This window comes from Pseudopipra pipra, chromosome 25 (genome assembly GCF_036250125.1).
Source record: "Pseudopipra pipra isolate bDixPip1 chromosome 25, bDixPip1.hap1, whole genome shotgun sequence".
Taxonomy (NCBI): Eukaryota; Metazoa; Chordata; class Aves; order Passeriformes; family Pipridae; genus Pseudopipra; species Pseudopipra pipra.
In genome coordinates, this window is record NC_087573.1 from 5,193,855 (window position 1) to 5,212,356 (window position 18,502).

The 18,502-nt window shown below is 49.9% G+C and overlaps 1 protein-coding gene across 1 annotated transcript in view; it reads left to right on the forward strand.

Annotated features, from left to right (window-relative positions):
• The window catches only part of LGR6 (leucine rich repeat containing G protein-coupled receptor 6), a 134,818-nt gene that overhangs the window by 60,732 nt on the left and 55,584 nt on the right, over positions 1-18,502 (forward strand). The window contains exon 4 of the mRNA XM_064636024.1: positions 6,426-6,497. Within this exon, the coding sequence (XP_064492094.1) occupies positions 6,426-6,497 (72 nt within the window). The remainder of the gene's footprint in view (positions 1-6,425; positions 6,498-18,502) is intronic.

The window sequence follows — 18,502 nt, forward strand, 5'->3', positions numbered from 1 at the left end:
CCCCATGGGGGCTGATGCTCCTCGGTCCATGCTCCAGTGCCAGGATCATCAGAACCACCTCCATAGGCTGTTGTGTTCCCTCTGCAGGCTCCTCCCCTTGCAAAACTAAGCCTTGGTCCATGCTCTCCCAGCCTTGGAGCTTTCCAGGGTGGCAGAATACCCTGCTTAATCAGAAGAATGTGATCAAAATGGCTCTCCCCGCTCTCCCTCTCCTGTACCTGGAAAACTGAAAACTTCTCCATCCTTCCAGACCTCCTTATGAGCTGCCTGGATGCCCCTCACCTCTGAGTGATCTGGATGGCAGGAAGCTTGTCTGAGCTTGTGCTGCCACAGCTTCACACGACATCCCACCCTCCCCAAGTGCTCCACTGCACAGCTGGCACTGCCAGCCCTCAGACTTCCCTGGCTGAACATGCTGCAGCAACGGCAGCGCTTACTAGCCAAGAAGGAATCCCACACCAAACTCCACAGGGAAAGACTCCAAGTACAACCACAACCTCACCCCAAAATGTGGAGGGCAAAATGCCTGGGTGCATCCTCTTGGCTGCAGAGCCTGTACCCGCAGCAGTCAGCTGGGGTGGCCCACCCTGCCACTCCGTTCCTCAGCAAGCCTCAACCAGCCTGTGTGAGCGTGCAGACCCCACGCTGCCCACACCTGCCTGCCCACACCTGCCTGCACAGCCCCTGGTGTGAGCACTGCCCAGCACTGCCCTGCACAAACACGTTGACCCAGCATGGCCTGAACCCTCTCCTACCCACGCACTGCCCCGGTGCTTCCCATGGCTCGTCTCCATCAACAGGTAGGCTGGAAGGAGCCTGACAAGAGTGGCCTTCCTTGGCACATGCCACATCTCCTGACTGGATGGACCCTACCCAGTGGCCACCTCACCAGTCCCTCCTCTTCTCCACCTGGACTGTAACTGCAGCACCTCCTGTGGCCCAGGACAGGTGCTGACTAGCCTGGCTTGTGAACACACATCAAAAAACATCACCAAAAAAGCCACATTGCCCCAGGATGGCGGGTTTGGAGATGGTTTGGGACACTTCAGGAATCTCCAGACAGACCCTACCTCTTGGACAACCCCAAGCCTGTGCAGAACAGAAATGGCTTTTTGACAAAAGGAATGGTGTGGTACATCCAAGAGATGCTTCCATTGGGAGGGAACAGGAACATGCAGAGGTTGGAATGTCTTTAATCCCTGTGCCTCTAGCAATAACAGCCCTTTGACTGCGCTGGCTGAGTCACTTCAGCCTCCCAAGATGGGGACATTTTATGGTGCACAGGCCTGTACCTCTGAGGGCTGTATGTATGCTGAGACTCTCTTGTGCAAGGATCCTGGTGTGATGACCCAATCCCAGCATTCTTCTGGTCATTCAGGCATGATCTCTGCCAACAAACAATTCTCCTGCTTCTGAAAATGAAACCCAGCCCCTGAAGAGTTCTGATTTATTCTGGTTCCAGTCAGACTGCTGGGGGTAGCAGGTTGTGTGTCCACGTCTGCCGGTGTCTGCAAGCCCCAGTATCTCCTAAACAGTGCCAACCAAGGTGACAGTGCTCCATCCACACTTGGTTTTGAGCACTTGCTGGCCTGAGCAGTCTTTGCTTGTCGTGTTCATCAGTGTCCTCAGCTTGTCCAGAAGTTGGCTCATCAACCAGCATGGTCATGGAATCACAGAATGGTTTGTGTTAGAAGGGAGCTCAAGCACCATCTCATTCCAACCTCCTGCCATGGGCAGGGACACCTTCTACTGGACCAGGTGGCTCAGAGCCCCATCCAACACTTCCAGGGATGGGGAGTCCACAACCTCTGTGGGCAACCTGTGCCAGTGCCTCACCCACCCCACCCCCCCCCCCGAATAAGTCCTGTAGGACTTTACTCATTGATGCAGACACTTGAAGACGGAAAATTGGACTCAGCAACTGCAAAATGGCACCAGCCAGAGTGGGATTGCTCTATGTACTCAAGATTTTAAGCTCTAAGGTTTTCTCCAGGCTGCTGTGAAGCAGCACCCTGCTATATAGGAAAGCAAATGAAGTCCAGGGATTTTGTTTAAATTGAAGGCAGGAGCTGATGGAGGGGCAGGAATAGACAGATGATGGCAGATAAAGGCTGAGACCAGTGTGATCTGGGATCTCAGAGTTTCTGTGAGCTTCTGGACTGAGGTCCAGGTTCACAGACCACATCTATGCCTCAGTGAGTCACCCTGCAGCAGACCTGGGATCCATGCAGATCCCTCACCATCATCCATGCTCACAGCTCCCCCAGCTTCCTGTCCTTGGGGAGCATGAGAGAGGGGACAGGGCCTGCCCGAGGTTTTTAGGGACATGAAGTCAGCAGATGACTGGTTTGCAGAGTTGTTCCCTCTTTGCAATGCTGTTCACATAAGTCATGCAGTGACCCCTTAACACAGAATGTATTGGGCCGTTCTTGGAGCTGGCCTGGAGCCCAGGACTCCTGGTGAGGGTGCTCTTCTCAGTGAGCTACAGCATTGTCCTCCTTCATCCTCTACGAGAGCAGCATCCCAGAGGGAAAATGACAGAGTAACCCTATCCCAGCAGTTCAGATGCCCTGCTGTCCTCTGAACCTTTTTGCCATCCTCCTTCTGTAGCAGTGCCTGGTCACCTCAGTAGGGAGTAGCCCGAAGAATCAGATGCCTTGGAGAGAAGATGTGATCCTGCTAGTGTATAGGGGTCTGCTTGACATCATCCCCCAGATTCTGGTATAATTACTCAAACTCTTGCCAAAATCATGATGTATGTTGTTGTTGAAAGTGTCTTTTATGAAAAAAAAAAATTATATGCAAGAAGGGTTTAATGTGATATGTAAGGACTGACTGCAGCAAGCAGGGCCTGACTGGGGCTTCCTTAATACCAGACTGTAGGAAAAGCCATCCTGGGACACCCAGTGATAGGTGCAGCATGTCTTTTCCTGCTCAAACCTGAGCTCCCAGTGAGCAAAGATGGAGCTTTTCTGAGCTTGAGGCTGAATGAAGAACCTCTTGTTTAATACCAGGGTGGCCCTGTCCCTAGAAAATTATCTAACCCTGTTTGGAACTGTTTCTTGGCCTCTCTGTGTCATGCTCTGATGATGAGTTATTGGATTAATTATGTGTCGTGTGAAGAAGCATTGGTTCTTGTCCCAGTCTCAGCATCTGAAAACTTCTCTAGCTGTCCCACTGCTGTGAAAAACAGCACTGTCCAGCACTCCAGTGGTTTTAGAGGTCTCTGAAGCATCTTCCTTAAATATTGTTTGTCTGTGCCAAAATGGCTTCATTTTGGAACCAGTCCATGCTGATGGTGGTCTGGAAAGTCTCTCAGTCTGTTTTACTGGTTGAAGAAGGAACTTGTAATAAATGGTAGGCAGCAGGAGTGTGACAATGGGCTTTGCTTTAGTACTGACTCCAGATACTTCTAATGATTAACCCTAAACATTGAGCTCAGATTTCATAGAGCCACTGGGATCCAATGTCTGTCCCACCAAAACCCCAACAGCATTTTCAGAAGGCCCACTCTGTATCCCTCTGTGTTCAGCTCTGCATCTTGATTGTTAAAAGACATGAATTATTATTCTACTTCACTGGGCTGCAGGACCCAGTGTGTTATCTCCCCAGCACACTCTGGCTGCAGAAACAAACCTGGATGCAGGAGCAGGAGCCCCAGAAGCCGTGTTGGTCCTTGTGTGTTGAGGTTTCCCATTGCTCTGGGCTGTCATCCATCACTGAGGCTTTCCAGGGCACATTCACACCAGCCACACATCCCACAGAGTGGGTGACACTCATCTCAGGGGGGTCCCACTGGCCTTGCAGCGTGAACCCTGCAGGAACAGGCTCTGGGAGCTCGTGGTGCTCAGTGGTCCCTGCACTTGGCCCGTGATCACGTGGAGCAGGAGGGGAGAAGATCCCCCAGGAAGGTAAATAGGGGAATTCTTTTGAGAATGGCAGGGTGGTGTGAGTGGGGTGTGACAGAGGAAAATTAGGAGCAGATGGGGCAGGGATCTGAGACTGCCAGAGTGCCAGAGGCTTGGAGTGCCCCCAGTGTGCCCCAGGATCCCTGGGGCCCCTAGTGCTGCCCAGGGACCAGCTGTGCACAGGAGATACAGGAGGAGGGGATGGCAGGGGAGCCATTTCAACCATCCCCAGCCTTGCCCTGACCCAGTGTGTGAGTACCCTGCACATCTCTGTGCCTGATGTTCCCACGGTGTCTCCTGAGCCTTGTCTCTTCTAGACTCAGGTATCCCAATCATGCTTTTCTACCACCCCTGTAATTTCTACTCTAGGTTCCCCACAGGTAAGGATTTGGCATTTCCTCATCCTTCTGCCTGTTGTTGTCAGGCTGCTCCTGCTGCCCTGTGTTCTGCAGGGCAGGTCCTGGGTGGGACAGCGTGGCCTGGCCAAAGCCTGCCCAGCACCAAGAGGAGCAGAAGCATCACAGATGGTGTCCTGCTCCTCACACCCCCTCTTAGCCACCCCCACAGAGTCTCTGCACACTCCCAAGAGCAAGACTGTCCTGCCCTTGGTCTCCTGGGATCCCCACCAGCCCAGGCAGTGTCAGCAGTGCTGTAAGCCAAGGCTCAGCTGTATTTGTGCAGCCTTTTGTCCCTGTTCATCCATGGAGCCTTTCTCTCAGTCTCCCAGCAGGATTCTGTGTTTTCCAGCAGCTCTCCCACACTAACCTCTCTCTGCACCCCTCCTCATATGCACAAGTTGCCTTGGGCAGCCCTGTGTTGCCAGCAGTGGTACCAGCCTTCCCCTCCCAGACATCATCTGGGTCCTTGGTGGCAATGCATGATATCATCTCCAGGTGAGATGCTGCAGACCCTTAAACATGTTCTTCATTTCAAAGGGAACCATTTATTGAGTATGGCCTCTCTGCTGCCCTTTTGTACCAAATGTGTCTTCTCTCCTGCATTGAATGACAAAATATAACATCTGACTAAAGTCATGGTAGGTGATATGTATTCTTTCCATTCCCATGCTCTTTTACCCTGTATAGGAAATATAATGGATTGCTTTGGCAATCCAAAACTCGCTTTTCACTAGCCCCTACTGACAGTTCCTGGTTTCCCTGCTCTTTCTTCTGTGTACATACAAATAATTTACTGGTTAGTCCCCATTTTCTTCAGAAGTTGAAGAGCTGTGTGGCCTATAGCTTTCCTTTTTTAAAGCTTGTCTCTACAACTGTCTCCTTCCAACTTTCCTTTCGTATCAGACCTCTGAATCCTTGGCACTAAAGCTGGCAGTCACAGCAATGGGGAAGTTTCTTGCTTCCATCTGTGCTCTTTGGGCTGCCCCTTACCACTAAGGCCATGCCTTTGACACTGGCAGTAAATTACAACAGGACCCTAAGCACCATTTCCTTTTTTGTGCCATCTCCAACCACTCTGAAGGTTTTGGAAAGAGAAACCTCAGATACATAAAACATTGTTTTTTAAGGCACTTTCCCCAGCCCAGTTACCATGCTGGGATGTCTCTCTTATCCAGAGGAGCATGTGCTACTGATGTCCCAATTCCGGACAGAGGCTGGTCCAGAGTCAAAAACTGAACCTTTCCAGAGATGCAGAGGTGATACACACCAGTAAACTCAGATGTGTGGTTCTCCAGCAGGTCAGTGAGAGAGGGTGGTGGCTGAGCAGATCTGAAACACCACTTGGGGTCTGGTTCTCACCCTGCCTCAACCACTAGAGCAGCTCAGAAAACCACCCCTGGGGAAGGAGCACTGCCACCCCTGTCTCCTCCTTTCCCATCACTTGCATAGGTACGTCCATGTTCACAACCCTTCTCCATACCCTGTGCTCACTTCCATGTCTGAGGAGTCCTCCTGGGTCCTGCCCCTTCAGCCCAACAGCTCCAGGGACCTGCTCTCTCTGAAATGCCTGAGCTGGTTTGGTTTTTTCCACAACAGCTCCAGTTACTGCTGCAAGTGGTGCCAAGGCTGCAAAGCCCCTCAGCAAACAGCTGTGGAGTGGTTCCTCACCCACTGTGTCTGCAGCTGGCCCACAGTGGGATAGGAAACCTGCCCAGGGGCTGATTTCCATCACCCTGCAGAGGTAACCACCGCTGACGCACGCGGGGAAGGGATGCCTTACACCAGGATAAACACGGGACAGTTGGCTGAGAGCACTGCTGTTACTGTGGGATAACAGATGCACGTCTGCAGGGCAGAGTCCCCTTTATGGCCACATCCTCCAAATGGACCCCCATTGCAGCACCAAACTCACCCCTCGGCCCCTCTGCTGCAGGGTCTGGGCCAGCCTGGGCTGCAGCTCACCTGCCAGCAGCCTGGAGCTTGCTCAAGAGCCCTGAGTGGCCAAAACCTCCAGCTTTCCAGTGAGAGCCCAGGACAGCTTCAGAAACATGCAGCAACATCCTCCCTTTTTGTCAGGCTTTTTTTTTTTTTAACAAAGTTTTCTTTTTTCTAATTATAGGATGTTGCAGAACAATCAGCTGAGTCGCATCCCTGCAGAGGCACTGAGAGATCTTCCAAACCTCCAATCTCTGTAAGTCATTAAAAATCAATGCTGCTAGCTGCACAATCCCTTGGGGGCCCCAGGCTTCCCAGCATTTGAGTCATTAGTTCCTTTGTCAAGGATGTTCTGTTCCTTCTTCCTTTTCTTTTCCAATTTATGCAAAGATTACTGTCACTTAGAGTAGAAGGGAGAAGAGGGCAGTTTTCAAGGAAGAAACACTGTCTTGGTAGAGGATGTTGAAATTACAGCTCCCCATGTGTGCATCGTGATGAAAAGGCCACCAGAACCAACTCATATGTCAAGGAACGTTGGAAAATATCCACCCAAAGAGCCTCTGTCCTCTCCACTGTGGACTACAGTGGGAAAGGGACCTGCCAGGGAGCACAGAGGACACTCTGGTCTGTCAGCATGAGAGTTGGGCTGTTTTACCCAAATGGAGGGTAATTGTGTCAGGGTAGAAATGCTTTAAAACACTTTTAGCAATTCAGCCCTGAGAAGAAGCTGAGGCTTGTGATTGTGCTTTTCGTTTGAACTATATCCGCAGCAGGTTTTTGCTACTGTGTTCACTAAGAATCACAGGACTCTGAAATACTTGCAGCTTTTCTGAGTGTAGACACGGCTGCAAACTGACCCCGATAGTGTCACTGAATTTAGGGAAGGTGTGTTTGGGAATTGCCCAGCTGGTGTAGGCAGCACTGCTGAAGCTTGTAAGAGTGTTCTGAGTTGGGCTGAGCCACTGGAAAACTGACCTTATCCCTAATCCTTAACTTCAGTCCCAGTCTCACACAGCCCTTTTATCATGAAAACGTTGGTTAGGAGCAGCTTCTGGGAGTCTCCAGGACAGCCTCCTCCTTGGAGCAGGACTATCCCAAAAACTCAGTGAGGCAGTTGCAGCTTTGTCTACCCAAGCACAGAGATTCCCTCTGGCTGGTGGCCTGGCCTGGGGCTGTTCTTCCTGAGCAAGAAGCTTTTTCTCCAGTCCAACCTAAACCTCCTGGAAGGTGATTTGCGGCCATTGCTCTCTGTTTGATCACCTGGAACCACCGTGAAGAGCTTGGCTTCATCACCTCTGGTTGTGCATCACTAGCAGATCTCCTCTTTGCCTCTTCTCTGCTGAGTGAAACCAACCCAGCTCCTTCCACCTCTACTCATGGGTCAAATGCCCTGGGACCCTGACTCAGTCACCAGCCCTCCACTGCACCCATCTGCACCCTCTTCATCCTTCTTGCACTGTGCAGACCCAGACTGGTCACAATTCTTCATGTGTGGCCCTCCCAGCACCAAGTAGGAGTTTCTGTAAATATTAATTTAAATATTAATTTGCAATGGGGGTGTTTGCTGTGCAGGATATGAATGTTCTTTCTGCCAGGAGAGATTTGAAACCTTTGTTGTTGAAACATCATTGGCACATGGTTGTTGTTGTTATTAAATTGTGTTGACATCACCACCGGTGCCAGAGTCAAGACCCCCAACTCCAGGGATTTGGAGATTAGATTGTTTTCTGAGTGACTTCCTTTTCAGGGGAAGGTCACTGCAAGGGGGCTGCCCCAGGAAGGCCCCTTTCCCCCCCTCAGCCTTTCTCTCCTCTGCCTGTGAAAGTCTGTGACAACCAGTGCTGCCAGAGCCTGTGGCTGGATAGACCCAACCTTTGTTTCTGAAGGTTCAGCGCCTGCAGACCCAACCCTGCAGCTGGGCCACCTCTCCTGGGGCACTGATGGATGGCCACCTTGGCTAGTGCTGTGAGGCCCACGTGCTCCATCTCCTCAGCCCACAATCCCCGCCAAAAATACCACATGGCAGGTGAGAAATGCAAAACACTCCAAGAAGCTGCTGGCAGCATTTTGGGTTCGTTTAAGGTGCAGGGTGGGAGGATGGCTTGGTGTGAATTAGCACAGAGGCACCTGTTCATAGTGTACTTGGAGGTCACCTCATCCAGTGAGGATTCCCCAAATGTCTCCAAAGCTGAGTGAGGGAGAGATAAGGCCAGCTGGGATCCAGTGTTCTTCCTGCAGAAACTGAACAGCGAAACCAAATTTTAGGAAGAAATAAGCTGCTTTAGACAACCTGAAGGAAACCAGGCTCGACCTTAAAGCTCATCTCATTCCAACCTCCTGCCATGGGCAGAGACACTTTCCAATAGACCACATTGCTCCAGGTCCTGTCCAACCTGGACTTGAACCCTTACAGGGATGGGGCAGCCACAGATTCTCTGGGCAACCTGTGCCAGTGAGGTTTCTCCAGGAGAAAGGTCTCTGTAACAAAACACAAGCAGCAGAACAGTAGTAACTTCTGTGGGTCTCACATCAGTGAACCCACCTCACCCATCCTGTTCTGTCTGTGCTACAAGAATTCAGGGTAAAGCCATAAGAGATCAGTCAGGTTCCCAGAAGTCACTTTCCCACGTGTGCCCCAGAGGCTGGGTCCAACTCTTCAGCCGGGTGGGGGGCAATCTATTCTGGAAGCAAAAATTTCAGAGGTGTTCCATGCAATGGAGAACTCTGCCCTGTCAGAGCTACCTGCTTAGAGGAGGGGCAGAAGGTGCCTCTCAGAAAGACCCCGATCACAGATCAACAACCGGCTGAATCCTGCCCTCAGCATGGGAAGTGCAGAGTTATTCTCCTGGATGGCTGTCCCCCAGGACAGTTATTGTCCCCCAGGACAGTTATTGTCCCCCAGGACAGTTATTCTCCAAGGTGACAGTCACAAGCCAGCTCTGCCTTGTGTTAGCACCACACCAAGCCCTCTCTGTGCCTCGAGCTTGACCACTTGAAAGCATGGAGGGCACATACAGATAAAGATGATGATATGCATTTTCACAGAATCACAGAATCATCAAGGTTGCAAGAGACCTTCGAGATCATCAACCCAGCACCACCATAATGACCCCTACACCACATCCCCAAGTGCCACATCCAGACACCTCTTGAACACCTCCAGAGATGGTGACTCCACCACTCACTGGACAACTTATTCCAATGCCTGATCACTCTTTCAGTGAAAAAAAAAAATTCTAATATCTAATCTGAACCTCTCCTGGTGGAACTTAAGGCCATTTCCTCTCATCCTATCACTTGAAACGTGGCAGAAGAGACTGACCTCCACCTCACTGCAACCTCCTTTCAGGCAGCTGTAGAGAGCAACTTTCTCTCTTCACACAGAAACTGCACAGCAGAGAACCTTGGGCTGGGTGAAGGCCCAAGAACCATGTCTGGTGACTAAGCCCAGCATGGATGTGAGGCACAGCCCTGCTCTGTGTGGATGGGAACATTTCTGAAGACACACAGTGTGTTATGAGGTTGTACCACTGCTGTGCCTCACACTGGTGGAAGCATGCCCTGGAAAACATCCTGGGTCTTATCCTGTGCTGCTCCCCTGAAGGAGCAGCCACTGCTTGCAGAGTCCTGCAGTTCCCCTTCTAGCTCATATTCAGAGATGCTCTTCTGTAGCCACCACCCAACAGGAGTGGCACAGCATGGACATCACTCTGTCCCAAGGTGAATACAGAGCTGAGATGCTCTGCTCGGTTTCCACTGGTGCTGCCACAGCTTCTCCAAATGTAGCTGCTCACCTCAGACCAAGAGGCTCCATGCAGGTCTACATTAGAGTGATTTTTTTTTCCCCTCTTTTTCAAATATCTGAGTCATTTTCCACAAGTTTATGAGACTCTTGTGTGTTCGTTGCCAAAAAATTAGCCAGCCTGGAACACCTATAGGTCACCCACAGCACAGTTTCCAGTGTTCCTGGTCAGGCTATCTGAGATCCACTGTATTTGTGTTGCCCAGAGACGACTTTTTTCCACTCAAGAGGGGAAGTGGCTTTATGGCACATCCCTACAGCCCATGAGTTACCGGACTGGAATGGCACTTGGTGCAATATTAACTCTCTGTTTGTAAGTTGGCAACACATGACAAGCAGGCAGGACAGCTGGGAAGGGGGGGAAAGGGGAGCCAGTGGGAATGGGGTGGAACAGCAGTACCAGACAGAAAGTGTCTGGTAATAACAGCACTGTAATAACAGTGCTGGTTATTTTCTTGCTCTTTTGGATGTTTGCATTTGGTGTCCATGTTTGTCATTCTGGGATTCAGGCAGCATTTGGAGGGAAAGTGTGTATCCCTTAGGGACAAACTGACAAAGGAGAAGAAAGGCAGACTTCTCAATGCAAAAGTCTTTTCTCAGGGTTACAACTGAAGCAGCCAAACTAAGTGGAGGCTGAGAGCAATTGTTTTGGGCACAGCTCTACCAGAAGAACTTCCCAAGCCATGAAAGGGCTGAGGTGGCCAGACAAGTGGGACAGAAAGGGATGTTTTAGCCACTATGGGATAGAGAGATGCTGGCATTTACTGCCTGCACAGCACAAGGTTAGAGCTGAAATGTAGCAAAAAACTGTGTCAGTGGAGTCTCCAAAATAGGAAAATGAAAAAATAATGATTATTGAACTCCAGTTATCTCCAAATAAGGCAGCTGTCTTGGCTTCTGGGCATTCAAAGAGGACAAGATAGAACACATGCACCCAAGCTTTGGTGGCACTTGGAATTGAACTGCAGTGTCCCTTTGCTGCACTGCTGGGGCCCAAGCTTGGCTCCCAGGCACGAGGCATGGTCAGACCTGTACTGAAATCCCTTAGTACAGGTTCTGCCTGAGAGTGCTGGACAGTGAAGGCAGCAGATGCTCCTCAGGCTCTGCAGAATGTGTGCTGTGAGACATGGAACAGCTGGAAGTCTGAAGCAAGTTTGTGAGTCCCAAACAGCAGGAGATCATCTTCACATACATGGTCAAGGAGAGGGAAGTCTGTGCAGGAAGGAACTCCAATAAATGCTGTCACTCAGAGAGCAGAAAGGAAGTCATTCCTCCTTTTTGTCAGGTGATGGTGCACGTGGAAGTAGGAGTGCCCTGCCCAGAATGATCAGAGTCAGTGGCACAGTCAGGGCGTGAACTCTCCACTCCGGTCCCCAGGAAAGCTCGTTCCACCCTGGAGCCCTCTGGCATTGCACGTGCAGCCCCAATGCCTTCCCACACTGCTTCGTGGCAGCCTGAACCAAGGGCTCCAGCTCCAGGGAGAGGAAGGAGCAGCTCCCTGTACAATGGCCTGGGTCCTGCTCTCACATCTGTCTCTAGAAAAGAAAAACAGGTGTTACAAAGGCCATGCTTATGCTGCTCTGCCTCTGTGGGCCTCCCTCTGTGCTTGCCTTCCACTGAGGACCTGTCTTCAGGCAAGGAGCTTTCTCAGAGCTGCCAATCCATGAGCTTCAGGTGTGCAGAGTTTTTCATGGCAGGTGTGGTGTCACCCACAAAAGATGTGTTGTCAAACCAGCAATGAGAGAACACTAATTTTGACTGCTCTAGATGAGGCACACTGGTTCTCATGAAACCCAAATTGCTGAAGATCCAATCCTTCACTAGACAGACAGAATGCCAAAAAAAAATTACTCAGGCAAATTTAAGGGAGATGGGAGGGTCAAAGTGTTCTCCTGAGGATTCTCTCCAACAGGATGTTCCCATTGCCCTGTGTGATCCCCCCACACCTTTTCTAACCGAGGCAGATGTGGTCCTGAGTTTTGGCAAATAATATTTCAAACAGGGCTTCCTCCTGCAAACTCTCACACAGGTGCTGGGAAGACTGGCCAACCAGGAGAAGGTTTTCAATCATTCAACCTAACTCTGTGCCAAAGGAATTTGTAGGTCTAGGATGCCCATTGCCCATCACCTCATGTGCTGACCCAGAGCTTGGCTGCTCCAGGTTGGACCACTGTGTGTCACTGACCATCATTCATCAGGGACTTCCTGTGGTCTGTGTCACCCCTTGTCAGAGGGAGGCAGCCACTGTGGGAGTTCAGCTTTTCCCAAACAGATATGTCCTTTGTTCACTCAGCCCCACGGATGCCAGCCAGGCTGAGGGGGCAACTGTCAAATCCACCCAAACATCCCCATCTACATCAGACACCCCTGTCTTTACAAACACCCTTCCCCACAGGTCCTCTGAAGCTGCAGCCATGCCTGTGGGGCCAGAACCAGACCTGCCCTGCTCCCTGTCAGCTACAGGATGTGAAGGCATTACAGCCTGGAGCCCAAGCTGTCAGGAAGGAGACCTTGGCAGAGATCACTAGATGAATACAAAGAGGAATTTGGATTTCAAAAGAAGAGAAGGCAAAGCTCTGTAGACTGAACCTCCTACCAAGTGTGAGGGAACTGCTTCCCAGCAGGCTTGATTTATCTGGGAAGCATGTTGGGAAGCCCAGTGGGGAGGATTAGAAAGAACACGCACACCTGATGGCAATGCTCTGAGCCCTGCAAGGGGTGCCAAAGCTTTACGTAATGCTCAGATCCAGTTGTGATCCCCTGGCAGAGTATCTGGTTGCCAGTGGTTTATAGGTGCAGTAACAACATACCATGTGTATTCTGGAAGAGTCGTGTGTCAGTCTAATTAACGACTTTGTGGTTTGTGAGCACTTACCTAAAGCAGATGGGCACTGTGTCTGTTCCTCTGCCAGGCAGGAGGAGTCCAAGGTATTTCAAAGTAAGCAGGTGCTATAAATTATAATTATCAAGTTTGCCTAGGTAGAGAAAGCAGAGAGGAGAAAAAACTTGATGGATTAAGAGATCAAGATAAACTCCTCATTTTTCCTTCTCAAATATCTATGGAGAGCTCTTTCGGGAATTTCTCGCAGATCAGCACTTTGGGAAGGTGCTTGGCATGTGTCAGGCTCCTTTGGGTGGGTGTTGCCTACATCAGCTTGGACTGGGGAGATTAATGCCAGCCAGAAGACTGTCAGAGCTTTTCCAGCATGGGGGGCTGTGTGTTGGCCTCTGGACAGCCATCACAGTTCTCTGACTCAGCTTTGAGCCCAGGGGCAACAGGAGAATAAGATTCCTTAATGGCCCAGTGCAGCTTTCCTGAAGTTATGACTTTAGTTCAGGTCCACAGCAGCAGCCTGTGCTTTCAGCGTGGTGATCAGATTTCCAGTCTGTGGCCAGGAATCCCAGACCTCTGCATTTGCCTGGGATTCCCTCTTCCAGACTGGGGAGGAACTGCACCAAGAGCTAGTTGCTGGGATTTTGAGAGACTTTGGGCATCCCCAGGACAGTAGCAGGATTTGTGACTCAGTAAGAGCAGCAGCGTGGGCACAAAGCTTCTAGAGTCCCATTTGGCCCTGCTGGACAAGGCATCCCCTCAGTTCTCTCCTGCCTCATGGCAGCTCATTTCTCCTTTCACAGGCTTATCTCCTCACGTAGACACCAGACCCCAACATTGTGGACAAAGCTGGCATGGACATGCTGACACACACCTACCCCCACCAAGTGTGGAAGGCTATAGCTGAGCTCATCTGAGTGTCTGAGTAGCACCTTTTGATCAAGAGAGAGAAGTAGATGCGCTGGGAGAGAAATTAATCTCCTGGAAAGCAGGAACATGCCTTCAGAGACAGATCACTGCCAGCAGTGCCTGATCCTCTCCATTCACAGCTGGAGAGGGACACACAGTTCAAAAGGAGACATCTGAGCACAGATGAGATGAGTTGAGGTGATGGTTGAGTATAGATGAGTTCTAGCTGTGACATCCACCGTGCATCAAACTTGATGTCCTCTTTAAGTCCTTGTGTCATGATTTAATCCCAGCTGGCAATTAAACACCACGCAGCTAATCCCTCCCCCCACCCTGCTCTGGTGGGAAGGAGAATCAGAAAGAAAAGGTAAATCTCATGGGATAAGAACACATTAATAACTGAAACAAAATAAAACATTACAATAATACTAATGATCATTGTAATGAAAAGAGAGGAATAAAACCTAAGAATAATGAGTGATGCAAAATATAATTACTCGCCACCCGCTGACCGATGCCCAGCAGTGATGGGCAGCCCCCAGACAACTCCCCTGCCTCAGTTTCTGTACTGGCCATGATGTTCTACAGTGTGAAAATCCCTTTGGCCAGTTCGGGTCAGCTGTTCTGGCCATGCTCCCTTGCAGCTTCTTGTACTCCTGTTCACTTGTGGAGTTCCAGAAACAGAAAAGTCTTAGGGTAAGAATTACCCAACTACAACCAACACATCAGTGTGGTATCAACGTTATTCTCATACAGAATCCAAAACACAGCCCTGTGCCAGCCACTGGAAAGAAAATGAATTGTATTCCAGCTGAAACCAGGACACCTTGGTATCTGACAAGGAGTTACCCCCAGCTCCAGCACATCCCCTGGCCTGCATGTGCAGGGATTTGTCCTCAGGTAACTGCTCCAGAGGAGAGAGAGCATGTGAATCAACGTCCATCAATACTAAAATCTGGGGTAAGAGGGAACCAGAAGTCTGGTGTCTTAGCTACAGATCTGCAAAGCCCATCCAGTCCTGTAAAGTAACTTTCACATATTTCTGTCACATCCAAGTGATCAGCAATAGTCAGGGACCAGCTGTGACTGAGAGATTTGCCCACAGCTATTCCTGCCCCAGCAGCCTCCAGCACTTGTGTTTGCAAGCACAGAAACCAACTGAGGCACATGAAATCTGGAAATGATTCCCAGACATTTGCTGACAAATCTCCCCATTGCACTCACCTCCTCCTCTGCTGTCACTCTCCTGTCCCTCAGTCATGCTCCAGTCCCTGCTCTGCCTCCAAGAGCAGCAGCAGCAACACTTCCTTTCATGAGGACTCAAGACCCTGCAGCACCAAATCAGATTCTTCTTGACTCCTTTCCACCCTGCACTTTGGGTTTTCTCTTTGGGTCTCCCCGGCAAGATGCTCCATACTGCTGGCAAACACTGCCTGAACCAACCCAAGAGGTCCCATTTCCTGGGATCCTGTCCTTGCAATCATTTTAGTTCCCCCTTCTCCCTCCCAGTCTTTGTTCTGTGCATTCCTTGGGAATATTTGGAGGATTCTCTTGTCACTCTGCCAAAAACCTGCTGTTCCCAGCTGAAATCAGCTGCAGTCTCCCTGAGGAACGCTCTGGTCCCATCAGCACCATTCCCTCTAACAGCACCTTCCCGTGTCAGATGCTCATATGACAGCAGTGCTGCCCTCTTCACATTGGCCCTGCAGAAGGATTTGATGCCTTCACAAGCTGATGTGATGCAAACTGTGTCATATAAATTGTTCTTTAAAATACTGAAAGCATTTTCATGTTTTCTGCAAGTGTAATTTCCCATTATATTCTGATTTCACTTCCCACTTCTGAGTGGTGAAACTGCCTGATTCGTAATTCCCTGCATACAGGTTAATTGTACCTCTAACTAAAACAATCCACTTCCTCCACCCCATTGGTTTGCCACTGCTCTGATGTATTTAGCAGAATCCATTTGGACTCTTGTGAAAATGCAGTGAAGACTGCTTCATCCCCTGTCCCTAAAGGCAGGAAATTATTTTTCTACATATGGCCAAAGCTTAAAATGCAAAAAATTACTTAGAGCAATTTGAGAACGTGTGGGCTTTGATGTTGACAAAGGAGGGAAGCTCTTCCCACCTGGTCAAATTCTCACAAGCATATAAACTCTTATGACAGAAGGAATCAGCGTGTCCTGAAGAGCTCAGTCAGTTCATTCCTCATTTCGCTTCTTTGATCTGTTTGAGATTTGACAGTTTGCTGTTCACCACAATATTCTGCTCTATAAATCACACGTGACACAGTGAGGTTTCTGGAAGGTGTTGTTTCCATTGGTTGTTTAGAGGATAAAAGCTATGGAAAAAACAGATATCTGTACAGTCAACATAACACAGCAGTGACTTACAGTCTGTTGGCATAGGAGCTGTCTTGTGGCAAGACCACCTCAGCCCTTTAACCTGATTTACTGGCTGCAGGGTTGAAGCACAGGCAAAGGGAAGTCAGGGAAGAGCAGTGAGGTAGCTCTTATGGCATCCCTGAAGACAGACTGAAGCAAAGCAACAACAGACATTTCCTTGGTGATTGTTGCTGCTGAGAGCAAAGGGCCTTGAATTTCACCTCTCAAAGACATCTTTACAACAGAAAGCATGCCTGCAGCAGGAAAATGAGCCCAGGACAAGTATCACAGTGCAGGCAGCATGCTAAAGAAGGTTGTTCCATTCTAGAGGACACTTGCTGCTCAAAACATTCCTGTCCCATCTCTGAAATCCCCTTTTCCCTGAGGCTTCTCTTCCCCACAGCCCTCTCTGGAGAGCAGCACAGCTGAGTCAGTGGAGTTTTCTCCCCATTCCTGTTTTCAGAAGTCCTATCTGCATTTTGGTATTTCAAGGGTTTAATAGCATTTCTACAAAGAAGATAGTCCAGGAGGGTCCAAGAGCAGACATGTACCACATTCAAGTGAAAACTTCAGGCAGATGTGCCACACATCTGGATGTACTGCAGGTATCTGTCATGCACTGATGCAGCCATGATGTGATGAGTCCTTGCTGAAGTTTGGCTGCAGTTAGTATTCCTCACTGGCTCTGTGGAAGCAGGACCCTCTCTGGCTCCACTGCCATGACTCTTCCTCCCAGGTGTAGCTTGTACAATCTTAGATTCACCTGAAAATGGAATGTTGGCCCCTGTAGCTTGTGCAGTGGAGCCAGTGCACAGACAGAGAAGAGATGATACAGTTTGGATTCAGGTGGGCTGATGTCCCTGGAAAGGACTGAGGCTTTCCTCCTGAGCCCACCTCTCATGATTTGGTTCAGGTATAATAAGCCAAATTCAGGAGTTACTGCTTTTTGGCACAGATCTTGAGCAGACAAGATTTTTCTGGTTCAATGTACCACGGGCTGTCATCCAACCTGCCTCTCTCTAGGTCTTCCCTCCACTTCACCCAGCTGTCGTGGAAGATCTGTGCTTGTCACCAGGACTGGCAGGAGTAGCTTAGCAAGATCAGACCAGGGTTGAGGAGAAAAAGGTGCATTAGAATATAGATCAAGTTCAAGATTCAGATGTTGGGCTCGTTCCTCTGCTTATACTGACCTGATCCAAATCCAGGTCTGGGTTCAAGAGTATCCCAGACTGGGAAACCAAGTGCATGGCTGGACCTTAGTTGGTATTCCAGCAGCTTTCTCTGCCATTCAACTTGTCTCCCCATGTCATTTAGGGCATGTTGCCCAGGACCTCTGAAGAGCACTGGCATTTTTACTGCAATGATGAGCACCGATATATTTTCAAAAGCTGTTGGTAAATCCACTTGGCAGAACATGCATCACTCTCTTTTACAGGGGCAAAAACTGTGGCTTGGTCACTGTGTTCTTTGTAGGACCCAACAAGCAGCTTCACTGCCTCCCCTTTGCAGCCCTGAGATAAGAGCAGTGGGATCAGCCCCGCTGGCATTTGGCATTGCAGTGGAACAGCCTGGGCCAGGTTTGTAGTTGGGATGTTGAGGAGCTGGGACCAGGAGACTGGTGTCTTTGTGCCTCTGCTGTGACTGGGGTGCTAGATCCTTCCCTCATGGTGGGAGATCCTAAAATACCATCAAGAAGGAGATCAAATTCTTCTGAGTCACCTCCATGGCCTCACTCCACAACCTTTCTTCACTTGGAGTAAGTTTCTGCTGTGCCCACATCTCCCTCGGGCAGCCCAGGTGGATTTGTCTCCTCTGACTGTAGCTGTCTAGATATTACTCACCTCACCTCATCAGCAGTGGAAAATGATCAGCATCTCCAGAGGGTGAATCATCTGTTATCTCAGAGCCCTGTCTGGGGCATGAATCACTCTCTGGAGGACTCTGATTTTCTCTTCTGGCTATGAAAAGACCCTACAGTTGGTTTCAAGTTCTGTGTGAATAAGGCTGGGCGAGATGTGGTTTTCCTACCCTTGGAGAGCAAAAAAAAAAAAAAATGTCCCCATCCCCACCCCTCATTTTTATCTGTCAAAACCAGCCCCCCAAGCTTACACAGACCATCAGAGCGTGGGTACCAAAGCAGAGCTGAGCATCTCTCCTCCCCCATGGCCCTGTGCCCCACAGCCCAGCACACACTTGTGTAGCCCTCAGGGAAACCTTTCAGAGGAGATCGCCGTGCCCAAAAATACAAGTACAAGGAGCAGCTTGCCCTCTAACCAGGGAGGTATTTCTCTGCATTTCAGAGCTGGAGGCATTTGACTTAATAACCAAAGT